Source organism: Seriola lalandi, unplaced genomic scaffold (genome assembly GCF_002814215.2).
Source record: "Seriola lalandi dorsalis isolate HSWRI2012SDOR001 ecotype SW California unplaced genomic scaffold, Sedor1 jcf7180002054703, whole genome shotgun sequence".
Lineage (NCBI taxonomy): Eukaryota > Metazoa > Chordata > Actinopteri > Carangiformes > Carangidae > Seriola > Seriola lalandi.
In genome coordinates this window covers 787,017-803,475 of record NW_019525256.1, presented here as the reverse complement: position 1 = coordinate 803,475, position 16,459 = coordinate 787,017, and the positions used below count along the sequence as shown (strand labels likewise).

The 16,459-nt window shown below is 37.6% G+C and overlaps 1 protein-coding gene across 1 annotated transcript in view; it reads left to right on the top strand.

Annotated features, from left to right (window-relative positions):
• The window catches only part of LOC111668145 (uncharacterized), a gene marked incomplete at its 5' end in the record, with an annotated part of 18,049 nt that extends 1,649 nt beyond the window's left edge, over positions 1 to 16,400 (top strand). The window contains 32 exons of the mRNA XM_087178709.1: positions 489 to 659; positions 747 to 952; positions 1,072 to 1,172; positions 1,286 to 1,404; positions 2,270 to 2,425; positions 3,414 to 3,628; positions 3,711 to 3,796; positions 4,015 to 4,142; positions 4,352 to 4,477; positions 5,450 to 5,640; positions 5,741 to 5,832; positions 6,204 to 6,334; positions 6,580 to 6,704; positions 6,838 to 6,964; positions 7,686 to 7,898; positions 8,068 to 8,238; positions 8,908 to 9,054; positions 9,495 to 9,544; positions 9,646 to 9,778; positions 9,927 to 10,009; positions 10,120 to 10,246; positions 10,594 to 10,784; positions 11,174 to 11,264; positions 11,383 to 11,503; positions 11,966 to 12,147; positions 12,561 to 12,716; positions 12,818 to 12,951; positions 13,051 to 13,184; positions 13,278 to 13,372; positions 14,182 to 15,022; positions 15,625 to 15,678; positions 15,921 to 16,400. Of these exons, the coding sequence (XP_087034835.1) occupies positions 489 to 659; positions 747 to 952; positions 1,072 to 1,172; positions 1,286 to 1,404; positions 2,270 to 2,425; positions 3,414 to 3,628; positions 3,711 to 3,796; positions 4,015 to 4,142; positions 4,352 to 4,477; positions 5,450 to 5,640; positions 5,741 to 5,832; positions 6,204 to 6,334; positions 6,580 to 6,704; positions 6,838 to 6,964; positions 7,686 to 7,898; positions 8,068 to 8,238; positions 8,908 to 9,054; positions 9,495 to 9,544; positions 9,646 to 9,778; positions 9,927 to 10,009; positions 10,120 to 10,246; positions 10,594 to 10,784; positions 11,174 to 11,264; positions 11,383 to 11,503; positions 11,966 to 12,147; positions 12,561 to 12,716; positions 12,818 to 12,951; positions 13,051 to 13,184; positions 13,278 to 13,372; positions 14,182 to 15,022; positions 15,625 to 15,678; positions 15,921 to 16,021 (4,998 nt within the window). The remainder of the gene's footprint in view (positions 1 to 488; positions 660 to 746; positions 953 to 1,071; positions 1,173 to 1,285; positions 1,405 to 2,269; positions 2,426 to 3,413; positions 3,629 to 3,710; positions 3,797 to 4,014; positions 4,143 to 4,351; positions 4,478 to 5,449; positions 5,641 to 5,740; positions 5,833 to 6,203; positions 6,335 to 6,579; positions 6,705 to 6,837; positions 6,965 to 7,685; positions 7,899 to 8,067; positions 8,239 to 8,907; positions 9,055 to 9,494; positions 9,545 to 9,645; positions 9,779 to 9,926; positions 10,010 to 10,119; positions 10,247 to 10,593; positions 10,785 to 11,173; positions 11,265 to 11,382; positions 11,504 to 11,965; positions 12,148 to 12,560; positions 12,717 to 12,817; positions 12,952 to 13,050; positions 13,185 to 13,277; positions 13,373 to 14,181; positions 15,023 to 15,624; positions 15,679 to 15,920) is intronic.
• Positions 16,401 to 16,459: the final 59 nt, after the last annotated feature.

The following is a 16,459-nucleotide window of genomic DNA, read 5'->3' as shown; positions in this document are numbered from 1 at the left end:
AAAAGCGGTTTGTATATCCTTTGTCTGTGTCAATTTTTTGTTTTCTTGTTTATTTAAATTGTGTTTCAATTGTTGTCACTTTTTTAATCCATTATGGGACTGATTTGACCAATCTACCCAGTTGTACAAATGTCATGGAAACTGGAACAGGAATACAAAATGATACTTTTACTTCCTATTTTAGGTGCTAAGTATAGCTGTTGAAAATCGCTTCTAGACCGTGGTTGTCCAGGGTCTATACTTCATAAATAGTATTACACATATATTAAGGCTCATTCCTTTTTTGCAGGGCATACATGGATACATTAATTAATTGTGTGAATCTGCGAAAATATATTGTCAAGCCTTTACTTCCCCAATAGAGGGCTCTTCTTGGGTTCATAGGGATGCGAAAAGTAATGATTGTCTTTTTGTACGTAATTTGAGAAAGAATTTGTTCAAATTGAATTTTTGTTAAATATCATTCTTGTTTTATATCCTTGCCTTAGGTGACTGTATTGGACTCTCTTTCTTCAAGACAAAAAGCTGAACTGCTTCTCGAACCAAACAACTTGTCAAATGAAACCCTTGTGAGGCTTGTGTTCACAGAACTTACTGTATCATCACGTGTGGAAGAACTTAGCTCTTTCTTTGACAAATTTGTCAGTGGTGCCGCAGAGGTGAATATCTCCATCACATTTTCCTTGTTAATTTTTTTACTAAAATCAATAGTGTGATCTAACAAATTTTATGTCCTTTTTTTCTAGCAAAACTTAACAACCATTGAGCCAAGAGTCCGTGACACCCTCCTAAATCTGACACTATTGGCACTTGGCCCTAAACTATCCATGCTAGATGCTGAGGGATTCAAGTTATGGTTCCAGGACTACCTACCTCTGTTCCTACCAAGCATTGACTCCAACACATTTGAAATTATTCCAGAAAATATCACTTGTGACTCCTATCAGGAAATGTGAGTTAAAACTATCATGTCTTACTGTGATATTGATCAGAATAGTTCAAAAAGGATAGACAACTGATATATTGTCTTGCACATTTCAGTGAATGAAAAAATATCTATTGTCTTCACAGCGTCAAGGGATGCAACAGTGTTTTCACTCTTCTCTCTGAGAGGCAAACCCAACAGGTTTTCACGTTTGCAATGGACTATCTTAGGAGAAATTCCTCCACGGGTAACTTTGATGGCATGATGGCAAAATAATGCATTTGCTACTTGTGCATAAATCTGCACTGCAATATTTGGTATGGCATGTTCAATTTAAAAATTGAGTATTTTGATACCTAGGTTTCTCCTGTGATGAATCTGTAAATGATGACAGACGTTGGCTTGAGGACAACTTTGGTCGGTTCCGTGTGCATGCTTCCTACATGGATTTTGTGACCTTGAAGAGCAATTTCAACGGAGTAAGTGTTTCCTTTTAGTTTTAGTCCTATATATATGTGTATATACACAATAACAATAAATGTATGTTCCTTTTAGTTCCAAATATATCCAGCAGGTGTCCGTGTTTTAATTATATGGAGCTATATGTTGATCACACAAATGACCTAAAATGTGTGCAAAAGACCCAACAGCTAGCAAACATTGCTAGCCAGAACCAGAGCCCAATCTAAAATTTGAAGCCAACAAAAACTGGTAAAGTTATACCTCTCACTAAGCATTAGCCTATTAGCCAACCATTGCATGCAAAAACCTTCAGGGAAAAATCTTCAAACACCCCACTGACAAAGCACGCAACAATCATAACAACAACTAACCAGCAAGCAATTGGCAGTGCACAAGCATACAAGCAACGTACACTCAAGTCCAAACTGACAAACCACTTTCTCTTAATATGAGCCTAACAAATCCTCAAAGAACAGAAACTCCAAATCTTTGCTAGTATGCAAATTTCTGTTGGATTTCAGTCAAATATGTATGAGTATCTGTGAGCATGTATGTGTGTTTATCAGAAGGGTGAACAGAAATTCTGCTGCATTCAGAGTGGTTTGTAATACAAAATAGGAAAAGGACAAAATAATAACAGCTACATTCAATATGTTTAATTAACAAGAAATATCTCTGCAGGTTAGCTGAAACAATTACTGCAATCAGCCCTTCATAGCAACCTTTAGATTAAAGGGTGAAATTGACAGGCACATACTTATTCATTTGGCAGGTAACACAAACGAAGTCCAGTGCTGAACCTAAGCATACGACTGCATACCATAATAGGTTACAGTTCCACAGTTGATGTTCACTTACTGAAATGTTGCTTATCCCTTTTAGGTGGAGGTTGCAGATCTTCTCACTGTTAGTCAGCTGGCTGAGCTCGCAGCAGCTCCATCACAGCTGCAGACAATGCAAGAAGTGACAAAAGTCATGACAGTCATCAACCCTGTTGATTTTGGTGCTTTCTTTGACAAAGTCTCACCAGCCATTCAGGTAAACATCTACTAATCCAAAACTTTATTTTTTCTAAATAATGCTCACATTGCTGCTTACACTCATACCTTATATAGAAAATATTGCTGGGATTGTTTTTTTTTCCACATGCAATTGTATGCCATCAGGATAATTTGAATTTGGAAGATGCCATAATATGAAATTGTAACTTTTCCAAATGAGATTAAAAAGCAATTTTTTGCAACACACAAAAAATAGGCAAGTAGGTCCTAGGTGTGCTTGAATGTAAGGCCAAGTTAGATAGCAATTTGATTAGTGTGTAGCAATTTAAACAGTTTTAGATAGACAAGTCAATAAAGTTTGAATTCTAGTGCACATTTTTGCAACACCATATACACTCAAATGCCAATTTATTGGTACACCTAGCTAAAACTATGCAGGCTAATTCAACAAATGTGCACTAAATCATATCTTTGTGAAGGTTATTTTAAATTGTTTTAGAGGTGGTATTAATATTTTGTCCACATCATATACAGTTTATTAAAATGTATTTTTGTAGCAGTAACATGAGTAAAGCACAAACTGCATACAACAGTGCAAATTTTAGTTTTCCAATGGACACATATCTTGTCTTGTATTCTAGCTTGTTGAACAAGCTAGCACACACAAAATGTAACTTTCAAGGATAACTTAAGATAACATTTTAGCTAGCCAGCTGCTGTAGCATTAAAACAGCTTTAAACCTGCAAATGTCAAGGTTGCTGAATGGAGTGGTCTTGTTTCTTCAGAACACATTATCTGTGGGATGTAACCTATCTAGCCTGCTCACCTGTCAGTCACCTTCCCAGAGATGAAGTATCTTCAGTTGGAGGCAACAAAGGAACACATTTAGCTTATGGGGCTTTTATATAAAGGGATAATTGATTCATAAATGTCAACATGATTTAAATATAATATTTTTACTTTCATATAAGAAATTTAATTTCAATGTTCATACTCTAATGAACACTATGTAAATATCCCATAGATCCAACAGGCCAACTACACAGAAGAGGTGAAATCTGCCTTCCTCCAGGCAGTATTTGACAGAGGGAATCTGTCCTCACCAGCTGTCAATGACGCAGAGTTCCTGCTGTGGCTCAGGGTTCGACTGAGCCCTCTCCTGGTCAATCTGTCTCCCAGCCTGGTGACACCTTTATTTGACATTGGGAAGAACAGGAGTTGTAACAGCAGCCAAGACATGTAAGTATTTCTGTTGTGGTGGTCATTATCATTGCAACGTAGTTTTTAAAACATCGCCTAACTAATATTCATCTGAATTTAGGCTGATGTTACTGGACACACTACACATGACACTCAGCAATAACACCCAAAAGGAGATCTATAAAAACACCCTCCTCTTCCTCCAAGGTATGTATAAGAGAAACTCTTACAGATAATCTTCCAGATAAACGGTTACCTAGAAAACTAATGACAATGCTTATTAACAACAAATTAAATTTGATATGATTATTATTTTTTACACAGTAAAATTAATAGCATATTTTTTCTCTGACAATATCTGTCCAAAAATAATAGATGTTATTCTGTATCAGGGTACACAGTGGTTTAATTTATGTTTATAACAGGTCCAACGCCACTCAAGTGTTACAGTGGTGGAAGCTTCTTCATCTATCTGAGAAACACCTTCCTCAGCTTTGGCTTTCCAGATTTGTCCATGCTCACATCTCTTCTGCCACAGACACGTGAATCAGAGGTGATATCAAACGACTTTAAGCCTTTTTTAAAATTCACACATAGAGACATAGGTTGAAACACAGATGTTGTTTTCAAAAGTAGGATTAAGTATAGGATTAAGTATATATATATATATATATATATATATATATATATAGAGCTGTGACCAAATGCCTACTGATGTGCTCTCTAAGTACTAGTACTAACCCCCCCCCCTCTTTTCTTCAGCTCCTAAGTACCATCAGCACTTCAGAGCTGCGTCAGTTCCTCAGTCAACCCAATGTGATTGATAACAACTCTGACATATGTGTCATCTTCAACAACTACAACAACACCCCTGCCTTCCTAGAAACGGTGTGTCCTTCGTCTAAGTATTGCCATATAACATACATTATTATTGATGAGTGGCACTAGTGAATGTTGACATTAGTAGCATGTTGTAATCTTATCCAAGCCTATATGTATTTCTCTTAGTGAATCCAAACAGCCATGAGAGAGCTTATCTCCCAAAACAAAATTATTGTTTCCTGCTTAATAAATATAATCACAGAGCACATAAAACCCCCAGAACAACAGAGCAACACCGATTCGCTATCCAGAATATGCAACAAGCATTTTACAATTTCTGTTGACAGATAACAGAACCCTAGCTGCCCTCTGATAAATATGTGACAGGGTACTAACATTATCCAGATTCAAGGGACATAATGCACCTAACCTATGTTAAGTAGAAGCATGTTGCAATTCCCCTTGAATCTTAGCTCATTCTTATCTGCCTGAGATAAGATCAAACAGAATACCTCAGATTAACCGTTAGAAAGATAGATTAACCTTTAGAAAGATAAAAAAAGAGTATCCCAATTTAAAGGAAATATTCTGAATTTACATCTACCTAACCTTTGAGAGGCAAGCAAGTTGCAATTCCCCTTGAATGCTAACAGATCCTTGTGTGACATGTTAAAATGTACTTATACAATTATTGATTACTCTCAGATGACCATATGCTAAGATGCTGATAGCATCTTCATACAAGGGAAATATCATACAACTAAAATGAACAACCATGACACAGAAACAACCAACAACAATGCAGGAAGGAAACATGGCCTGTACTGAGCCAAACCATGCCATGTCACTAGTAATGAATGAAAGTACAGGCAGATACTTAGCTTAGCATCCATTTATAATGGTAAGCTGAAATCTGGTGAATAGACCACTGACAGTGGAAACAGTTCTACAACAAACACAGAAAAAACTTGGCTTCTATTCGCCCAGTTTAGATTACTGTCTCTCATTAAATGTATAAATCCATGTGTATGCCATTAGGAGGATGTTCCAGACAATGTGAAGATTGTGACCCTCCCCTGTGTCTGGTCTTCGGCCCTGAGCAGCAACAGCAAATCGGAGGTTAACTCCTGGTTCGACCTACGGTTGAGGAACTACCTTAGATTCCTCAGCAAGAGTCTCATCAGCTCCACCGAAGTGGAAAATGCTTCATGTCTTGCCTTTCAGAAACTGTAAGCCTCTTTTGCACAGTGTCAGAAAGCTCAGTGACAAACTGACTATTACAGATAGATTAAATGATACAAATATTTGTGTGGTTTCCCTTTTAATTAGGGTCTCTGTAATGGGAAATAACTTCACATACAACAGCTCTGACTTTGGACAGGCTGATGTATACACCACCATCAGGACCTACTTGAGAACTGGTAGGATGCATTTTTGAGAAAATGTTTAATGTCTATATACTGGATGTGTATTGTAGGTTTTCAAAATTCATATTTTTATCAACCGAATACTGACTACCTAGAAAAAAGTTCTCTCTGTATGGGCAGAGTGCACACAGCTAAAAAAACTTTAAACAAGCTCTTGCTAAAAATATATATAGAGATTTATATATATATATATTTATATATCTATATATAGATATATATATAAGACTTACAAAACAAACATTTCATCAGAAAACACTAATACTTTCATTATCAGCACCACTGATCTTCTATTATTTTACCAATCATCATATAAAGACATTGTGTTATTCATTGACAATATTTTGGTTATATTCCTGTTTCCATAGGGTCTGGAGCCAAATGCTACAATGCCAGTGATGCAGAACTAAACTCAACCTCCTGGTTTGTCAATTACATCGGCACCTTTGTGACATTCATCACCCTGGACGATCTTACCACCTTCATCTCCACCAGTGAAGTATGTCAATAAGGGGTGCTATTAGAGGCTAGTGGCTAAGGCTAAGCTTCTCCAAAAATATTATGTTAACCTGCGTTTTTATACTGACACCGAGATGTATTTTAGTCCACTTTGCCAAGCTGTTTCATCTAGTTTTGTTAAATTTATTTTCATTTTGCTGTGTAATTATTTTTACCTAAACGGAGAAAACCAACAACATTTTTAAAAAGTAATTTACTGACTTATTTGTTTCTATATTTTCTAAGACTCAAGTGTTCTTGGAAGACCAAGCCAACTTGGAGCTCTTTAACAACACAGCTATCCAAGAAAATGTCACCGACTATTACATCTCACAGCTATTTGCATTCAACCCGACCTTCAATCCTGTGAAGTGAGTATCCACTAATTTTACAAAATATTTCAAATCACACATATAATTTAGTTGGGTGAATGTTGACCATTCTGTTACAATGCTTTAAATGGGTATTTACATGAGTTTGAAAGATATATCCCTCTCCATGTAGGCTTCCAGGCCTTTTCCTGTGTTCTTCTGAGGTCCCAAGTTTAGCATATTCTTCTTTGAATGAAGCTGATACCACACTCATCTTGAATGAGATTAAGAAATTCTGCAATGGAACAGTGGACCCAGAGGTACCAGTTTTGTAAAATGTCTTTCTATAAATAAAGCACAACCTTTGACAGTTGTGAATTAGTTTGGTCGGCTGAGTCAGATTTACAGGGTCAGTGTGTGTAGTTTTGGAGACTGTAAAGAGTCCTCAGGTAAGTAAGAATGAGCTGTGTGTGTTATCACTATAATGGAATGACAACTTGACCAGAGCTCTCTTATCTTACATCTTGTGTATTGTAGTGACTGATCCAGTGTGTCATGATTCTGAATTGGAATAGGATTAGACATAGACAGACAAATACGTCTGTACAAAGGAGTATTTACATAAGGGCATGGCATCCCCAAAAATGCAGCCACGCCATATCTCTGCGCACCTGTGAAGCCGTGCATTTTAATATTATCAAAATCAATTAAATGATCAAAACTTAACCCACTGTGTTTCTGAAGAACATTATAGTGGGGGGATCTTATTGGTGTCATGTCCAAAATTTTAATTACATTATATATGTGGCCAAGAATCTACACAATACTTTAGATATGAAAAGATCATGAAATGTATAAAATTATTGAAACAGTCTTTATGCGTGTTTACTTTTTTGCTCACTATTTAGTGTCTTTTTGATAGGGATTTAAAAATACTGAACATGATGTCCTCACATTTTTCTCTGGCATATCATCTAAACTATAAAACAGTGAAATGTCCTCAGCTGATTTTCTTTCTAACTGGTGTATTTCTTTCTATAGGTGTCTGCTGCTCTGGCATCCAACATTCAGACCATCACAGGAGAGACATTTTCGACTCTTGGCAGTGCCAGCTCAGGCCTGACCAAGAGCCAGATCACTTCAGTTCCCCCATCAGTAATGGTTTCCTCTTTATCCATCCTGAGCACAGTTAGCACCTGGAGCCAAGAGCAATCCACCACAATCATCCAAACCATTAGTTCAGCAGGCTTCCAGGTGAGGGTTCTTCTGTCCAATTAACAAAGAAAATTGGTAGACACAGGCTTTGAATCATGTGCCTTTCTTCTGTATTTCTTTGAGTGTGTTTTTTTAAATGTAAAATGTCCCTGAAGTACTTTGCATCTTGAGTGACCATGGCTTTGACAAATGCAATTGTTCTAAATAGCTCAACACTGGATCCTCCCTGGAATCCCTTGGAACACTTGTTACTGGAGTTCCTTCAAAGTCAATAGAAAATACTTCAGCTTCTGAGCTAGTCAGCATCTCCAAGAACCCCACCTTTGTGTCCAACATGCTGACAGCCCCAACAGTTGTCCAACAGACCTTTGTCGAAAAGGTACATTCAACTTCTGATTCTACCGCAACATACAGTCCAGTCCGGTTATGATTCTCTGATTCTTTCTTGTCTCTAAATCTCCCAAGCTCTGCAGACACTGCTCGGGGCTCACTTTGCCTGTCTCTCCATGGTTTTTGAAAGAAATTCCTACATTATTTCTATATGTAATTTCATTATTACAATAAAAATACACAACAATTGTACATAAATCAATGCTAATGCAGTAATGGGCAGAATTTTTGGTGACTAAAACTGTATTTCAGTTCTGAAAACTTTACAGCAGGCTTTATGTCATTCATTTTAACTTTTTATAGAGATACAGTTAAAACATATTAAAGCATTAAAAGTCCTTTTACTATTAAACTAACTGATGTGAAGTACTTCTCAGTAGAGTTAGTGCATTAATAACTTGCATTACATGAGCTGTTAGACTTTAAAAAGCTGCAATAACCAATTTTCTTGTAACGTGTTAAATGCCAGGTCCCTATAAATGTGTGTAAATGAAGAAAATGACAGCCAAAAAGCCCAGAACTTCATCAACACACTTCTGAATCTAATCCTACACCCTTGCAAGTGAATTTAAAAAAAAAATGTGTTGTATGTTTTCACTCCTAAGTATTTTGAGTTCTGCTCTTATCTTGATTTTAAATGCATTTCATTTCCTGCTAGATCATATCTGTGGACACAAGTCCAGACAAAGTGGTGCTGAATGTCCCTGATGCAATGGCAACTGAGATCCCGCCATCCCTGCTGGTGTTTTCTGAGGAGACTGTGAACATCAGTGTGATCAATGGAAAGAAATGGACGCAAAATCAGGTCAATATATGGTTTTACACACAGGAGTTTGGTTTTTGAAGTTTGATGCTGATATATTCAGACTGAAATCTCTTATAGATGATTTTGATTTGATTAAATTTATTCAGTGTTTTTCACATTTAGCACATGGTGTGACTCCACGTTAAAATCAGAAGACATTATTTTAGGATTATCATTCCGGCCCAGAGATACTTATCTCCCATAAAAACCCTGTTACATTTACAGTGTGCTATGCAGGAGTAAAATGAGGTATAATGTAGCATGAAGTAAGCTTTAACAGCTGAAAACACATAGCCAGCTGACTCTTAGCCTGGTCCCTTTACAAAATCAGGGGAAAGGGTTGAAGTAGGTTGACACGATTAGTTAACAAATAAGTCTTAACTGTCATTGAATTGTTCTGATTTGATTTTTTTGATCTGTTTTTTTTCTTTTTCTTTTAGGCTTCCATGTTCTTTGGGACACTGGCTAAAACAAACTTTGACATTGAGCAGTAAGTGAACAAGTCCCATAACTATTTATTTGTTGTGTTTTCTTCCTAAAATTATCAGGACCTATTAACTTTGTTTGTGGTTTTTCCATACTCTCCCACAGGCTTTCTCCTTCTGTGCTGCAAGGCTTCACATGTACGTCAGTGCAGAGAATGACAACAACAAGGATCCAGCGTCTGATCCGTGCTTGCAGACCGAGGAGAGGCAGGGCCAAGGTGGTGCTGAAGGAATCACAGGTGAAGTCAAATGAAATCTACGTGAAACTAAACTTGATTAAAATAAATTATTATGGCTCTTTTATATGACGTTGATAATTAAGATAAGTAAGATGTAAAATACTGGAGTTATAGATTTCAATAATAAAAAAAAAATTTTTTTCTACAGCTGACTTGCATGTACAACTTGCTCAATGGAGACATCTCCCAGAACTTCACAGATTATCCCTCAGACATGCTTCTCTACTTAAAGTAAGTCTCTCTCCAAGCATTTTGTTGTACTGACCTTCTATGGTGCCGCTGGCTTCAAAATGAATACATTTGTTAATTGATTTTCCCAATTTTATATCAATTTATTACAGCAACAAAGATGTCAAGAGGCCCAACTGCAGGTCATACATTTCCGCAGTGGGTGCTGCAGAATTCTCTGTGGCCTCCAGCATTCTGAACAAGGACTCGCTGCTGCTTAATGAAGCCAGGACCTGCTTGGTGAGTGCCATTAAAATTGTGGTTTACCACAACAAAAAAAGACTTTAAATGCAGTAGAAGATTCTTTCATGTAAAATAAAGCTTCTATGAGGTGGGTATACATGTATGTTGAATCATCATTGTATGGGATCAGTGAGCAATGGCATACACCAAGAAATATAAAAATGCACATATACAGTTTTGTGTAGATGCAAGCAGTACACATGAAATAGTTCAAGATATTTATTGCAAAACATGTAAAACTGAGCAAACTAGTCTGGGAGAGGAATTATCATGGATATGAATGGTACATTGTTTTCACACTGTTGCACTATTTTAAATAAGATACTGTATTTTCAACCGTGTAGGGCATCAAGGGCTTGAATCTGAGCAGAGACAACGTAGAGGTCCTGGGGAACATGGCCTGTACTCTGAACAGCTCTTACATCCAGAACGCTGATCCTCTCATCCTGGAAAAACTCAAAGCCTGCAAAGACTTCTCTGGAAGCCAGGTGGCTGCCATGGAGACACTGCTGCTGTCTGGGAAAACACCTTACGGGTACAGGAATAAATCAAAATAAGAGCCATTCAGACTACATTAAGGATAAGGCTGGCATTATTCTTCATTTCTCATATTGTCAACAAATTCCATTATAAGATCAAAATCATTCATCATTTCAATCATTTATCCTATTCTTTTCTGTGTAGCCAAGACCTGATACAGTTAACTCAGTGCCATTGAGCTCCAGTGTGGCATGAAAACTAGTTAAAACACATCACAGCACAACACTGTTCAATGTCATTACCGTGAACACACACATTGTGGTTTATTTTGACCCAGTCCCACACACACTGCCTTACTACTGTAAATATTCACAAGTGCACAAAATGAGAGGGTCACAAAGTATCAAACCAGACTATAAGAATAAAAATCACCTTTTTTTTCAGAAATGTCAAAATGTGGAACCGGCGAACACTGGAGAACCTTGGGATCCTTCCTCTATATTTCACAAGAAACATCTGGGGACAGTTTACAACTGTACGTTGTACTCTACTAACAGTTTGGTGTTATTGATACAGTTTTATTATAGAAGGGATACATCATCCATTTTCCACTTTGTGTTAATTGTTAGTTTTTGTTTTGTTTTTTCTTGCAGGGAACAAAGAGAAGGTTCCTTAGGACCTTTATGCCCCGCCTGAGGAAAACAAAGACAGAGAAGAGGAAGCTCAAGGGGTTGTTTAAAGAGATCACTGCGCTCAAGACAAGACGAGGAGCAGGTAAAGGTTCATTTTTAGTGTTCGGTTTTACGAAGCAGCTGCTGATAATTGAGCTGAAACAATTAATCCATTAATAGGTCAGTCAACTGAGAGGAAATTAATTTGCAGCCATGTTGATAATTGAATAATCAGTTAAAGTAAAGCTATGTAACTTTTGCTGAACACTGGGCCCCATATCCATATGAAGTTGTTAACAATAGCATTCAAATCTCTGAGTATTGAACTGAGCAAGTGTGTGTTTTATTGCTTATAAACTCAACTTTTCACTTGTAAAAAGAAGAATTTTGTTATTTCATCTTTAGTCTACGTCATTTGTAAAGTAACGTCTCACACAAAACAAGCACTTTGAAGACATCGCCTTATACTCTAAACATAGAATGCAGCCCTTGTACGATATTTTACAAAAGTGGTGACTCATTTGCTGGTTTGTCTCATTGGCTTTCTCCTAATTTATCACAAAAGGCTGCACTGTGGGCAACATCACCCAAGTTACAGTCAGCGTCACTTCCTTCCCCTTTGGCTACGACCAGACGCAATTTGACCTCTGCCTAGACATCCCTGTTCTGAAGAACAATCTCAACTCCATTTGTGACAAAGTGGATGATGATGAATTCCAGAAAATCATTCTGAGGAAACTCAACCAGGTAAGTTGCGTGTATGGAATATGGGGTTGCCTGGAATGGTACTGGCTGCTTAGTATGAGGCATATAGCACTTTAGATAAAAGTGTATGTGTGTAAAAGAGTATAAAAATTAAAGATATTCAAATAGGACTGTGACATAAACAAAGACCTCACTGGTTAATGAAACTTATGGGAATATCCAGGGATTTTGAGAGATGTCCTGATGAGGAGCGTTACAGGAATATATCAAAATATGTTTTGTGATTTTAGACATCGCTAAACAATTCAAGAAGTTATCATTATACAGCAGTCATCATGTCATGTGACACTAGCAGTGTGATTGTGGTAATGTTGATATACTTGGATATTTCTAATCATGAAGGAGGATATATTTCAATACACTAGCATATGTTACTCCACACTCTATTCTTCCAGGCGTTCCCATCCGGTGTTTCTGATGATGTAGTCCAAGTGCTCGGTTCAGTGTCGCGTGTGGCATCACTTGAGGACATCTCCAAGTGGAGCATCACAACAGCTGACACCCTGGCAGCACTCATGAAAGCTGAGGATGGATCATGGGAGGCAGCAAAGGTACAATGTGAAGGGATTCTCAAAACTACACAGCCTTATATTTAGATCCTCCTACCTGTATACATTTGCTCACTCAAGGTGTTTTCTTTAATGTTATCTAGAGCAAAGCAATCATCTCCAAGTATCTGAATACATCTGGGAACACCCTGGGCAGCATTGAGCTCAACAGCATCGACTCCAACCTGTGCTCATTAAACACCAGCACACTGAAGACCATCAGCCCAGACAGTATCAGGTGGGTTGTCAGCATGTAGCTCAAAGATGCCTAAGCTTGGCCACTGTGAGTGATGACTTAGACTTAACTCTATGTTACTTTCTTCTTGCATCTTGTCAGAAATTCAAACCCTCAGAATGTGGCGTCATGTTCGTCTGAGCAGAAGAGAGTCCTGTATGAGATCAGTAACACCTCCTTCAGCTCACAGCGTGCCAGTCGCACTACCTTTTACAATTTGATTAAGCCCTATCTAGGTAAGAGTGCATGCTGCATGTGTCTCTGGCTGTTTCTCTGTCTCTCTGATAAAACTCATCTCAAATATCCTATTTTCTTTGCTGCCCTTACAGGTGGAGCCCCTCTGTCAGATGTAAAAGCACTGTCAACTCAGAACATTAACATGGATGTAGGCACTTTCCGAAGCCTGGACCCTAATGTGATCGCTGTAAGGATGCTTATTAAAGAGTTGATTACAGACATATATATAGACATATACTGTCTATTTGTTTTATTGTAAATAAAGATAAGACTTCTGAATCTGAAAATTAATTTGATAGTTCAACATACACATTTACTTTCTTGCTGGGAGTTAAATATAAGGCTACAGCCAGCAGCTAGTTAGCATAGCTTGGCATTAAGACTGGAAGCAGAGGGAAAGAGCTAGCCTGGTTCTTTCCAAAGGTAACAAAATCTGCCCACCATGACCTCTAAAGATCACTAGTCAACACGTTATATATTGATTGTTTAATCTGTATAAAAACTGAATAACTATAGTAAAAGTGTAATAAAAATGGCAATTTGTTGTTTTACAAGGTTCTATACTGTATGGCTGTAGCATTATATCTAGCACCTTTACTTTTTTTACTTTTACTTATCTTGGCTTCTATAGTGAGGTCTTTGAAATTACAACAAGCGATAGGAGATGGTTTATACTATTAACTCTAAATAAGGTTTGTGAGTCTCTGTAATTTGTCTTCTTGCTAAACGTGTGATGCTCTTCATTGTGAGTATTTTTCCTCTGGGCCCAGTATGAGAAGAGAAGGCCCAGAGCTGTCAGCTGCAGGGGTTACATGTAATATCCATTTCTAAATACTGGATTTTGAAAATATTATCAATGCTTGACACCAAAAGTTTCTCTTAGAAAAGACATGAATAAGCTCTTGTTTACATCTATGACATTTCCGGTGTTGCTCATTGTCCACTGTTTGAAGACTTAAGACCAACTCTCATCACTGTTTCATTTGAAATGCACAGGACTTGACTGTGACCGATGTCCAAGGCCTCATGGGTAGCCAACTGCAAGATCTGAAGGTGTTTGAAAACGCCCCCGTGATTCAGAGCTGGGTGAGCAGGCAGGTGCAGTCAGACCTGGACAGGCTGGGTCTGAACTTAACCACCAACAGAAGCAACCTGACCACTTCACCACCCAGCTTTACCAGCAACACAAATGCTATTACATCAGCATCTACAACAGCATCACCCAGCAACACAAATGCTACTACATCAGCATCTACAACAGCATTGGCATCACCCAGCTCCACCAGCAACACAAATCCTACTACATCAGCATCTACAACAGCATCAGCATCACCGAGCTCCACTAGCAACACAAATGCGACTACATCAACATCTACAACAGCATCACCCAGTTCCACCAGCAACACAAATGTGACTACATCAACATCTACAACAGCATCACCCAGTTCCACCAGCAACACAAATGCTACTACATCAACATCTACAACAGCATCACCCAGTTCCACCAGCAACACAAATGCGACTACATCAACATCTACAACAGCATCACCCAGTTCCACCAGCAACACAAATGCGACTACATCAACATCTACAACAACATCACCCAGTTCCACCAGCAACACAAATGCTACTACATCAACATCTACAACAGCATCACCCAGTTCCACCAGCAACACAAATGCGACTACATCAACATCTACAACAGCATCACCCAGTTCCACCAGCAACACAAATGCGACTACATCAACATCTACAACAGCATCACCCAGTTCCACCAGCAACACAAATGCGACTACATCAGTATCGGCATCAGCCAGCACTGTGACAGCAACACAGGGTAAATATGCATTTCTTATTAAGTGAATGTAGGCTTCGTGCTTTCACAGTACTGCTAGTAGTAGAAAGCTACTTACATAATATCGAGTAAGAAAATTAGATGTGGCAGATGTACAGCTGATTCACCTAAAACTATGGAGAAAAAAAGATTTTTCCACTATGCCCTATAAAGTTGGGCCAGATGTTTGTTTCAAATACAAAGCATGGTGAAAAAACATATTTATAGACTCTTTATCAATAAATAGCATAAAAATGACCTGCAGCCCCACTCGCTAGCACATCAAACAGTAAATACCTCAGTTTGAGGAGTGTTAGTGTCCTTGCTTGTTCAGCCACAAGAGGACGCAAGTGCACCACAGCTTGTGTTTGTCAACATTTCAGAGTTTTCATGACAATGTCATTATTATACACCTTGCATTTATTTAGCACGGCCACCATAACTCGCCAATAAACCAAAAGATTGGGTGTTTGTTAATTCACCATTTGAATTCACAGTCAGTGAATAATATGCAGCAAAGTGATTTGATACCAGATGAAGCAACTCTGCCTGGTATTTTCTCATATCACAGTGCACCATCTAACTAGATTCAATCTCATCCACAGGAAACACAAGCGCCTCAGATGCAACCCTGACCACTACCGTAACAACAACAGACAGTGAGCAGCTACAACTTGTTTTTACTTTATAGTATCACTTTACCCAGTCTATACTTACATTATGTGGTAATCCTTAAACTGGCATTTTATTTTTTTAATCTTACACAGGGTGCTACAAATATAAAGTTTAATCTGTTTTCCAACCATGAGAATAATGACAAGAGCTTTTAAGAAAATAATACAATTTAGCTTCAGTGATAAATGTCATTCCAGTCTAATTATATGTTTTTGGCTTCTTCTAGCTTCAACCACAAGTGGGGGAACAGAGCTTGCAAAATACTCAACATCCATATTCCTGGCTGCTTTGTTGACAACTGTGCTGCAAATACAACAACTAACCTAAATACAAGTGTTACTTTAGCATCCAAATCAATAATCCGTAATTAATCAATGATTTCTTCAGTAATGTTCACATCTTGAGTATGATTCATTAATGTTATTGCCAATATTGTTTATTCACGCTTTAAGAAAATGCTTAATTGCAACTGCTTCATTTATGCTTCATTCTTTCTGTTCATACTGTAAAACTAAGTCAATCTATTAATATTTTAAGTGGTGGTCTGGATTTTACTCTACATGATTTTTGCAAGTAAGTACTAACATTAATGTTCAATCATTATTTAAACTGCTTAAAAAGTAATTCCTTCAAATTTACTCAATTATCTATTATAATTTAAACTGTTCTGCTATCCCTTAAATTATTAAATACATACTGATAAATATCTCATGCTTGTGTTTCTGTCTCTTGGAGCAGATTATAAAGAAATTCAACACTTCATAA